The following is a 12,286-nucleotide window of genomic DNA, read 5'->3' as shown; positions in this document are numbered from 1 at the left end:
GAATTACAAGAACAAAAAGTAACACAAGCAAGGCGAATCATGATCCGGAAGGACAATAAACTAGTTCCAACACGAAATATCATATTGACCTTCAGTACACCAAATTTACCAAACTCAGTGAAAGCAGGCTACCTCCACTGCCGAGTCCGGGCATACATTCCAAATCCCTTAAGGTGTTGCCAAAAATTCGGTCATTCTCAAACAACATGCAGAGGAGAAATTACATGTCCTAATTGTGGTTCGAAAAATCATTCTCAAACAGATTGTACTGCAAAATCTCCAGAGTGCCCAAATCGTAAGAATGATCACCCAGCTTATTCAAAATCATGTGATCTGTGAAAAATGGAAAAAAAGATACAGAAGTTTAAGATTGAAAACAAAGTATCATATCAAGAAGCAAGAAGGCAAGTCAAGGTAACTATGCCAAAATGCAGTTATGCAACTGCCACCCAAAACTGTCAAGTTGTTGCTACCCAAACAGAAGTGTCAATCCCACCTAACACATCCATTGCAGAATGGGCGCGATCTGTACTTTTGATAAATCAGCCCGCTAACAAACCTGTTTCAATGGACGAAATAAACATTACTCCACTCTCAGTTCCATCTAAAATTACATCAATCGATAAATTACAAAGGAAACCACAAAGGCAACGTGCCACTGAATTGCAACAACCAAATTCAAGCAGCATGGACAGCGAAGCTGTAAATGCACAAGAAGAAACAGTCCTTGATCTTCATGCAGAAGATGACATGGAGACTGGATGTTCATCTACTGGTACTGATGATGTAGAAGGGAGTACAGAATATGGACGCCCTTATTTTCCAAGAAAGGAAAAGATAAAGCATGATCGCCAAAAGCAAACTGCTCCCTCGTACAAGAAACAGACAGAATCATCTTCTCTCTCTAAAACCAAATAATGATGCACATTGTACAATGGAATTGCAGAAGTTTACGCAGTAATACTGATGATATAAACGATTTGATCTCGCAATATAATCCGGTAGCCATTTGCTTGCAAGAGACTTACTTAAATCCACAGGTAACTTATTCGATTAAACATTTTACAGCCTATAGAAAAGATAGAATTAGTTCAAGCCATGCACATGGTGGAGTTGCAATTCTAGTGAATTGTAAATTTCCAGCAAGAAACATTCCTCTTCAGACTCACTTAGAAGCCGTTGCAGTTCATGTAGCAATGGGAAAAACAATAACTCTCGTCTCATTGTATCTTCCACCTAACAATATTTACACGTTGAAAGAATTAGAAGATCTTATAAAACAAATACCATCTCCTTTTTGTCTTCTTGGTGACCTGAATGCACATCATGCGCTATGGGGATCTGCTCACATGGATAATAGAGGGCACTTGCTAGAAAAGCTCATAGACCAACTGAACCTAACTTTGCTGAACACTTGTCATAACACCTACACTCATCTCTCCACGGGATGTATGTCGGCAATTGACTTATCTATATGTTCCCCCGAGTTACTTCCTATTATAGATTGGACGGTTTTAAATGATCTGCACAACAGTGATCATTTCCCAATAATATGCAGAATTCAAACAATGCAGACACCTTGCCCTGATCATCGGGTGTTATGGAAATTTTCTAAAGCAGATTGGGAAAAGTTTTCTGTCTCCATCTCCTTTGATAGCCAACTGATACAACTAGGGTCCATTGATGATGTTGCTGAGCACATTACCAAACAAAGGAAGCAGCAGCTTCCAAAGCAATACCAAAATCTTCTGCTTTCAAACACAGAAACCTTAAACACTGGTGGAATGACACTTGTACCATAGCGAAAAAAGAAAAAAAAATAAAGCCTGGAATCAGTTCCGTAAGTTTCCAACCACAGACAACCTAATCCAGTTTAAAAGGCTTAAGGCAAAAGCACGACAAATTAGAAGACAAGCCAAAAAAGAATCATGGATACAGTTTGCCTCTTCTATCACAAAAGACACTAGCAGTAAAACTATTTGGAAAAAAATTCGACAACTAAATGGCAAATTTTTCCCGGTTTCTGCTCCAATTTTAATCAAGAACGGACAAGAAATATCCTCACCACAAGAAATAGCTAATGTGCTTGCAGAGACTTTCTCTGAAATTTCTGCCACTACAGCTTATGATACTTCCTTTCTACAAACTAAAGCCATAGCTGAAAAATATAAGATAAATTTCCAAACTACTCAGTCTCTAGCCGACAATCAACCTTTTCGTCTTTTTGAACTCCAAAGAGCAATAAACAGATCACCAAATAGCGCTGCTGGAGCTGATGGAATCTATTATGTAATGCTAAAACCTCTAAACAATATAGATTTGAATTTGCTAATAACTTTCTTTAATCGGATCTTCCTTGAAGGTACATATCCCTCTACCTGGCATCACTCCGTTATTCTAGCCTTTCCCAAACCAGGAAAGGATCAATCACTCACACAAAATTATCGACGAATCTCCCTCACCAGTTGTCTTGGCAAAACTCTAGAAAAGATGGTACACCGGCGACTTACCTGGATTCTTGAAACTCAAAAGTTGCTAAACAACAATCGATTTGGATTCCGACAAAACAGATCCACTTTAGATCTCATGGTGAAAGCAGAAACTAACATCCGTAATGCTTATGTAAAAAGTGAACACCTTGTAATGGTAGGTTTGGACATCGAAAAGGCTTTTGACACAACCTGGAGGTATGGCATATTGCGAGAACTTTATTCCCTAGGATTGCGGGGACATTTACCGAAATTTATTAAAAACTTTCTCCAAAAGAGAACTTTTCAGGTTCGCTATCAATCAGTACTTTCTCGTATCTATACCCAAGAAGGTGTCCCACAAGGGTCAATACTTAGCGCTACTCTTTTTTCACTTAGGCTAAACACTATAACCCACAATATTCCCAGTACTGTCGAATTATACATGTATGCTGATGATCTCACTCTATCTTGCAGTTCAAAAAATATTCCTACTATTGAAAGACAGCTGCAACTCTCCATAAATAAGCTAGAAATATGGACACAGCAGAATGGATATCGTATGTCAGAACAAAAAACAGTTGCAATTCACTTCTGCAAAAAACGCAAGCTGCATCCAGAACTGGAACTTCGGCTAAAGAACCACCTGATACCACTCACCAGTAATCTTCGTTTCCTAGGTTTAATGTTGGACACCAAACTTAACTTTGTTTCTCACATAACATATCTCCGAACTATTTGTTTAAAGAAACTAAATATTCTTCGGTCCATTTCTGCCATGAAATGGGGTGCCGATAGATACTCTCTCCTACATCTGTATCGTGCACTTATCAGGTCTCGATTAGATTATGGAGCTGTTGTCTATGACTCTGCTAGGAAAAGTGCACTAACCAGATTGAACACCATCCAGCATAGTGCCCTTCATACTTCGCTAGGAGCCTTTAGAACATCCCCTGTCCAGAGTCTGTATGTAGAGGCGCATGAACCTCCACTTCACCTTAGAAGGAAAATGCTGCTCCTTAATTATGCAGCCAAAATGCAAAGCCTTCCAGCCCATCCTGTTCGACCATTGCTTCTCAACCCTGATTGGATCACGTTCTACAACAGCAAAGTTACAGAAAATAGACCCACTGATATTCGATTAAAAGAATTGATACATGCCTGGGACATAAACTTTGACAATATGCTTCAAGAGAATGATGTACCTGATCCACTCTGGTCTGTAACTCTCCCTCACTGTGATACCTATTTTCAGCAATGGAGAAAGAAATCCCTGCCAGGTGAAATTATTAAACAGCTACATAAAGGCCATTCCCTCAACAATGCTCAGCGCTGTGTAATATATACAGATGGTTCAAAAACAGACTCTTCTGTTGGTGCTACAGCTGTCTTTCCCTCTTTTACACTTTCTATATCACTACCAATTGAGTGTAGCAGTTACTCTGCAGAATTATACGCAATAAAATTAGCCCTAGAAAATATAAACACTTCCCACAATACCAGCAGTATAATATACACAGATTCCATGAGTGCAGTGTCTGCATTAGACAATAAACTTTCAATATCGCATCCCATTATAAAACAAATTTTTTCCTGCTTAAACCACCTACGAAGTAAGAAACATGCAGTGTTATTTTGCTGGATACCAGGGCACTCTGGTATCACAGGTAATGAGAGAGCAGATCAGGCAGCCAAACAACCAATCAGTACAATACCATCACATTACCAAGTACCATACATAGATTACTTGAAGCGCATTAAAAAAATCTATACAATTCAGTGGTTTGAAATCTGGAAGTCACAAACGAACAACAAATTGCTCGAAATCAAAGAGGAACCAGCACTATGGAAATCTAGCTACAGGCAAAACAGTCAAGAAGAGGTTGTGCTAGCAAGATTATGCATAGGGCATACACATCCAACCCATATATATCTACTCAAGCAGGAGGTTCCACCTCAATGCGCGCATTGCACTTTACCACTTACCATCAAGCATATACTTTTAGATTGTAAGTAGTATTCCTATTTCCGAAAAAATAGTTTCCTTTCACTGTCACGATTGAAAGAGCCCATCACTTGCCCATATTATTGGAAACAATGCAAATTTAAATGAACTATTTACCTTTCTTAAGCAGATACAAATATATGATTTTCTATGATGACAAACTGACCGAAATCTTATATTAAAACATGTCATAGGAACAGGCACATTTTGGCCTTAGTTGCCCTTGTGCCCAAAAACACCAATACCAATACGTTATAGGCAGCATTTGTTGCATTAATCCGAGAGGACTTGTATCTGAAAGTTTGGAAATTGCAACTATGTGGAATATTTCACCTTTTTCAAGAAATCCATGGTATGCTTGGATACAGGAATCTATCGTCATGATGGTTGCTGAAACAGTAACAGAAAATGTGCATAGGATACTTTCTTTAGAGCATATTTATATGAATGCATATTCTCATATTTGTACAGGACAACTAACAGAATTCTTGAACAACTTCACCATTGATAAGATCTGGGTCATTGATGTCACACTACAATGAAATGTGGACTCCGTGACATGGAAATGCTTCACCTCCCTACTAATAGAAAAAGAAAATTCAAAACAGTCCCATCAGCAAGGGAGAAGAAGAAGACCACAGCAACAGTCTTCTATGATGCACAAAGACATCCTGTTGCACTTTTTCTTGAGGGAGGCACCATTGGTGCATCCCAATACTCTGACATTTTGAATAAACTGAGGAAAGATGTTCATAAAAAAGGCCAGGTGAGGACCCTCCACATATGGTTATGGGTGTTAGATGTTGCAGCAGCCTGCCCACAGCAGCAACTTGGAAACCCTCAGACTTTTTTTGCCTGTCAAACAGCATTTATTAGCTCTGCAGTCTGAGTGATGATAATAATAATGATGCTGTTGCAGTGGTTATGATCTGGTTGCAGACACTCTGATTGCACCAAGGTTTCTTTGTGACAGGTTCCCCACCAGGTTAACTGCCCAAGCAAGGATAGTGATTTATGCAGAAAGGTAATGTCTTGACTGCATGTGTGCAGTGTAATAATAAATGCATGTCACAGGGTCCATACTTTTTACCTTACTTTTTACTTTTGGAATATCTATCATATATTACAAAATTAAATTATACAGAAGTCACAACTGACTTGTTTTAAATATTATTGAAGAAATTAAATATCTTTTCTCTCGTTCCCTTTAATTACCAGAAATTTTCCACATGGTTGTGGAACATTATTCATCATCACTCAGAGGTTTGTTACTGCGAAGTCGGCAACAGACTGAAGGACGCATTTGTAATATTCTAGAAACACAGTTAACTGAAATAGCTATGGATATAGTGAGAGGAATGGTACATCTTTCTGAACGAGGGGTATGTATCATCTGTTTGTTTTGAAAGTAGCTTATAAGGTTTGAAAATTAACTTATTTCTGAATGTTCCATTATATTCTTTCTAAAACCAAAAAGAAGTAAATTAGAATATATTTGGCAAATGATTATTTTATTTATTTTATTGCATTAATTAAAGTGCAAATACCATGATGATTGGTAAATTAAAGCGATCCAAGTGAGTGGCCTTAAATTGTATGCTTAAACAAGAAGGGACCTACCCGAAAAGTTATTACTAGTTATTTTTAAGTGCAGTTTCTTTGTAACTCTGCAAACTTGTCACAGTAGTACTCATTGCTTTTATCTCAGCTGCGTAGAAATTTTCATAGGGTCATTCAAATATCCATCAGTTTACAGCAGCCATAACCTTATCATTGATGATAGAATGGACATCTGCCTTTTTTGGTAGGAAATTTTGGTGGATAAGGGCGATGCTGAAGTTACTAGGATATGAACAGAATATGTTCTTGTTACATACTCACTGTTACCATGGTAACATGACCGTTCCCCTGATCTAAATCCCATCAAACACGTATGGGATGCTCTGGGGAGATGGCTAGCGGCACATTCATACCCACCATTTCTGCAATTACTTCTACTCTTTCTAAAGTAATGGAGAAATCAACTGCCAACTCTTAAACTACCTTGAAACCTTCCGTCTGATCAACGATCGCCAGTATGGATTCTGTCAGTGTCGATCCACTGGTGATATTCTGGCTTATGTTACCCATTTATGGACTAATTCAATGGAAAGGTTTGGTGAAACACAAGTAGTTGCTCTTGACATCTCAAAGGCTTTTGATCATGTTTGGCATAAAGGTCTTATAAACAAGCTTCCATCTTATGGATTGCCAACTGTTTTTAGTAATTGGTTATCCAATTTTCTCTCTGATCGCTCACTGAGGGTGATGGTAGATGGCTCTCTGTCTTCTAACTTCTCCACTAATGCCGGTTTCCCACAAGGTTCAGTTCTTTACCCCACTCTTTTCCTCTTGTATATTTTGACCTTCTTCCATTGACTGGAAATCCTATCCATAGTTTTGCCGATATAGCATACTGCATTCCACTTTCCATTTTGAGAAACCTTGTCCTGCTCAGTTAGCTTCAACTTCTCGAAAATCTGCTACCAATTCCTTAAATGCCGATCTTCAGGTAATTCTCCAGTGGGGCAAAGACAACTTAGTTGATTTCAACCCTTCTAAAATTCAGTCTTGTCTTATATCTCGCAAAAAGGATTCTTCTGCTCCTATGCTTATCTTTAGTGACACTCCGATTTCGGCAAAATGATATATCTCCTTTGGGGATTACCCTGACTTCTAATCTCTCTTGGCACAAGCACATTACAAATATTGCTTCCTCTGCATCTAAAAAACTTGGTTTTCTCTTTCCCTCTCAGCGGTACTTTTCTTCCAAACAGCTGTTCACTTTGTATAAATCGTAAATCCGCCCTACCATGGAATATTGTTCCCACATCTGGGGTGGTACCCCAAAAAAACCTCTCTCAGGCTTCTTGATTCCATTCAGAAGAGGTTAATTAATGATTCATCTCTAACAGAGTCTCTTCTCTCGCTGTTTCATAGACATACTGTTTCTGCTGCATGCCTCTTCTACAGATACTTCCATGGGCACTGTTCTTCTGAATTGGCCGTTTTCTGGAACAACCTTCCTTCATATGTATTTCCTGAAAATTACAGTCTACAGAAGTTCAAGTCCAATGTCAACAAATATCTTCTTTCGTCTTCTCAACCTCCAACCTAAGCACGGTACTAGGTACTATAGGTTCTAATACCTCTCGTGTTTGGGGTTTACATAAAAAAAAAAAAAAAAAAAAAAAAACTACTGCTTGGGGTCATATTCATTTTAAAATAAGATCTTTTTTTTGTCTTGTATAATTAAAATTATAAGATTTAAAAAAAAAAAAAAACTACAAATGGAGATTCATTTGTAGTTTTTTTTTTAATTGCATGATTCATGTATTTAGTTATTTTTAAATTTATAATGAATTTTAAAATGTTTTTATACATTAGATATTACACCGTCACCTGTCATCAAGAAGCATACTAGTGGCAGATGGTTTTGTACCTAAAATTGCTAATTTTGGTCTTGCTCAGTTTAGTCCACTTGGAAAGGTATGTATATTATATGTATAATTTTTTATAAGAATTTAATAGTATAAAAATATTTATTAATTAATGGTTTATGGATCAGGGACACTGCTAAATTTAAGCGGAAAGAACCCAACAACCATAATGGATACGTAAGTACTTTGACACTATCTACCTACCTTTATACTCTCCACTTATGTGTACATATATATATGCAGTTGAACTAGTTTATAATGAGCCTGCTTACGAGTCCCCGGATACAATGATAAACTGAGATATTTTGTTTGGTCTCATTTAAACCTAGATATAACAAGCACGAATTCAATTCAGATATAACGAGCACGTCCTGGATATAACAAGGGAACATACTGCCATGTGCAGCAAACCAAGTGGTTCTTGTCAACCTTTACAAATGAGAAGGAAGTGTCTACTTGTTCTTCAAAAGAAAGTTTATAGAATTGCCTGTGGAATCTGCTGTCTAGAATGATCGTGAAAGCAGCAAATGCTTCTAAGCTCTCTAGAGATCTGCTTTTACCTACTCTTTTGGTCATCAGCGAACCAATCAGTGAGCTGTAAAACACACCCCACTCCTTTTCTGATGACCAATCGATGGCCCCTGCTCAGTAGATAAAAACAGACCTCCAGAGAGCTTAGATGCATTCGCTGCTTTGACGCTGATCATTTTGGATAGTGGATTTCGTAGAAAATTTTATAAACCCTTATAAAATTAAGGACGAACTCTCTCACTTCTAAAGGACAGAAAGAGGCACTTGGTTTCAATCTCAGAGCCTGAAAATGTCGAAGAGGAAAGCATTATCGGTGAAGGAAAAATTCAAAATTATTGAAGAACTGCAGACTGCTCAGAAGAACATAGAGATATGCAAGAAGCACAGACTTTCTTCATCTAGTGTTTCAACACTGGAAAAATAGAGATGCAGTGTTGAAGGCCTGCGATGACAATGTAACAGCGAAGAGACTCAAGAAATGCAACAAAGATGATATTGATCAAGCTCTGCTGAAATGGTTCACTGCACAAAGAAATGCCGGTTTACCCAAAGTGGACCAGTCTTAAAGGCTAAAGCAGAAGAATTTGCATGGCTTTTCAACTATGCAGGATTTTTTTGCTCAAATGGGTGGCTTGATCGTTTTAAGAATCTGCATAAAATTGCTATGGCAAAATCAGTGGAGAAGTATCTGCAGTGGACATGGAGATAACATCTACGTGGATGACTGACGTGTGGCCGCTTCATTCTGATGGCTATCTAACCATTATTTTTGAATAATAGCATTAAATAAATAGTGAACAGGCACAGTTTGGCCCAGGAGGTCCTTCTGACATTTTCCTTCCTTAATAACTCCTCATGTTTGCATCTACATTCACACATGAGGATTTATTAAGGCAAGAAAATGTCAGAAGGTTATCAAATTGTAGCAGGATGCTTAATGATTTTGTAATAGCTGAGAAGAGCAAAGTGGAGGAGAAATTGTTGAAGTAAAACATAAGAAAGGCACCTGGGGTGGATGGGATCTATCCACTTATATTAAAGGAGACAGCAAAGGAAATAAGAAACCCTTAGCCATTATTATGAGAGCTTCCTTGGACTCAGTGGAGGTACCCACTGAGATTGGCCTGCTGAAGATGTGGCCCAATTCTACAATGACTACATCCACAAAAAGAATACCTATACAACAGCTATTGCCATGAGGAAGAGAGAAACCTGGACTACCTTTGTCAAAAAGTCTGGTAATGCAAACTGCTGTACAAAATCATAATGGAAAAGAGCTATACTGCAGACATACACGGATCAGTTAGGACTAACCACCAGGAAACAGCAAATTGGACAGATTCCACAAATGTTATTCTTGACAGGTTCTTCCCTAATGACATCCCTTCTGAAGACGACCCTGACCATACAGCAATCAGGAAGAGGAACAAAGAATATCTCCCCCAACACAATTCAGAACCATTTACTTTACAGGAGCTGGAATCAGTCCTCAAAAGAATCAACATGAATAAATGCCCAGGTACTGACTGTACTGTACTCAATACAGTCAGTGCCCAGGTACTGACTGTATTGAGTATGTTTTCATAATGCGCTTCAGTATACTTAAACCAGAACACCTACTTCTGCTTTACAACAAGTGTCTCTCTTTCTTGTGCTTCCCCAGTGCTGGAAGGTGGCACCGATCTCATGAGAGATGAGATCTTTGTCACTGTCAAAGATCTCAAACAGTGACAAAGATCTCAAAGAGATGAGATCTTTGTCACTGTCAAAGATCTCATCTCTCCTTCACAGTGTGGCTTCACTCCAGGAAGTTCTTGTGAGGAGGCACTTACCGATCTTGTCTTCTACCTAGAAATGTCTCAATCTAAATATGAATTAGCAATCTTCATCGACTTCGAGGAGGCCTTTGATAATCTGTGGTGGGAGAGCGCCCTGGACTGCCTCTGGGCAGTTGGATGTTCCCTCAGCTTATACAAACTGTTTAGATCCTATTTCTCCAACAGAACAATAGTAGTAAAGTCAAGACATCACCAAATGCAGCGGTCCATCTACCGGGGATGTCCCCAGGGTTCAGTCCTGGGGTCCCTGATATGGAATATGGTCTTACAAGACTGGCTACATAATACCTTTGATAACAGAAAAATTAAATCGTCAGCCTTTGCTGATGATTTTACCATCATAGTCTCAGGAAGGTCTCGATTTGCAATAGAAACAAATATCCAACAGGTAATTAATCATCTCATGACTTGAGCTAGAACCAACAAACTACAAATCAACCCTGCCTAATCAAACATGATCATATTCAAAACTAAACTAGATATCAGGTGGCCCCCTCAGGTCAAGATCAGTGGCATCCAACTTCCCCTAGTACTACAAACCGAAGTCTTAGGAGTGGTAATAGAACACAAGCTGTCTTTCCTGCAGCAAATGGCCACTAAGGTTAAGAGGTTTACTGCAGCCATTGTTAAGAGTATCCAGAAGTGACTGGGGCCTCTCTAAAAGAACACTCCTGATATACTCTAAAGCGGTTTTTCTACCTATTGTATCATATGCTGCAGGAGCATGGTTTCATCGAGCGGTCTTGATAAGAATGAGAAATAAACTCCATACCATCCAAAGAAACATGATTCTTGCCACCCACAGGATTTGTCGCACTGTATCCATGGCTGCCATTCAGGTAATTGCAGGGACACTTCCCCCAGATCTTTTCATTATATACCAAGAACTCTGTTTTAGTCTCAAGAAAAGAATCCCCACTTCCATTCTGGATATGCAGATCTCCCTTGAGGAAGATATAACTAAAGAAAAAACTCACTGTTTCAATGAGCTCGTCAAGGTGTGGCAGACCAGGTGGGACACCTCGGGACTGTGACTAAAAAATTCCTCCCAGATGTAACATTTATAATGAATAAAGTAGTGGGAAGGTGGTTCTCACTAAGTCTTGAAATGTCTTTCCTGGGAAAGGGGCACGGTTCCCTTAATGAGAAGCTCTTTCAGCTGGTACTCTCAAACACGGATCGATGCAGATGTGGGGAAAAAGAACTAGTTCCATATAATCTTTGACTGCACTCAATATGAAGAGCAGCAAACACAACTGAAAACTATTGTGACAAACCTTGACCCTATCCATATTGACCAACTTATTACGACAACTGGCAACCTGAGGGCCTTCCAAACATTTGCTAAGGAAATTTTCGTCAGACACAGATACCTAAACCTTACTAGAACTAATTACTACCAACCTAGGACATGAGATAACTGCAAAACGATAAATGTCCTATCATAACTTACTTTTTTTTTTTTTTATTTATTTATTTATTCTTATTATTATAATTTTTTTTTGCTCTCTCTCTCTCTCTCTCTCTCTCTCTCTCTCTCTCTCTCTCTCTCTCTCTCTCTCTCTCTCCGCATTCTGCTCTGGGTCTGGGACTAATTTCTGGATCTGGAGTAGCGAAAGCACTCTCCTGCTACTCTGTCCCGCGTGGGATGAAAAACTTATTATTTATTTTCTCCCTGTTGCTGGCACCTAATCAATGCTCCCTTTCGGCTCAGCAATCAGGATGCAGGATTTAAAGATTTTTTTTTTTTTTTTTTTTTTGTCCTCGTGTTCTGCCCTGGCCTGGGGCTCACCAAGTCAGACTAGCACTGTCTCAGCCACTCTCATTTTTTTTTTTTTTTTTTTTTTTTTTTACCCCTAACAATTTATCCTGGACTGGGCTGGGGGAGCCCCCTCCTCTTTCATCCTTCTCCCTCTTCATCTTAGTCTAGTTTTCTTTTCCTCCCTGGGAAACTCATTCCCCAGC

At 38.8% G+C, this 12,286-nt stretch overlaps 1 protein-coding gene across 3 annotated transcripts in view; it reads left to right on the top strand.

Annotated features, from left to right (window-relative positions):
• The window catches only part of LOC150077627 (putative inactive tyrosine-protein kinase Wsck), a 359,285-nt gene that overhangs the window by 193,872 nt on the left and 153,127 nt on the right, over window positions 1–12,286 (top strand). For all 3 annotated transcript variants that reach the window (XR_016547735.1, XR_016547736.1, XM_090386934.1), the window contains exons 11-12: window positions 5,692–5,855; window positions 7,900–8,001. Coding sequence is in view for 1 of the 3 variants with exons in the window: in XM_090386934.1 (XP_090243060.1) it covers window positions 5,692–5,855; window positions 7,900–8,001 (266 nt within the window). In the remaining 2 variants the exon portion in view is untranslated. The remainder of the gene's footprint in view (window positions 1–5,691; window positions 5,856–7,899; window positions 8,002–12,286) is intronic.

The sequence above is a fragment of the Mastigoproctus giganteus genome, chromosome 12 (genome assembly GCF_048544385.1).
Source record: "Mastigoproctus giganteus isolate SK-2022 chromosome 12, ASM4854438v1, whole genome shotgun sequence".
Classification (NCBI taxonomy): Eukaryota; Metazoa; Arthropoda; class Arachnida; order Uropygi; family Thelyphonidae; genus Mastigoproctus; species Mastigoproctus giganteus.
Note: the sequence above shows the minus strand (reverse complement) of the source record. Positions and strands in the feature narration are given on the sequence as shown.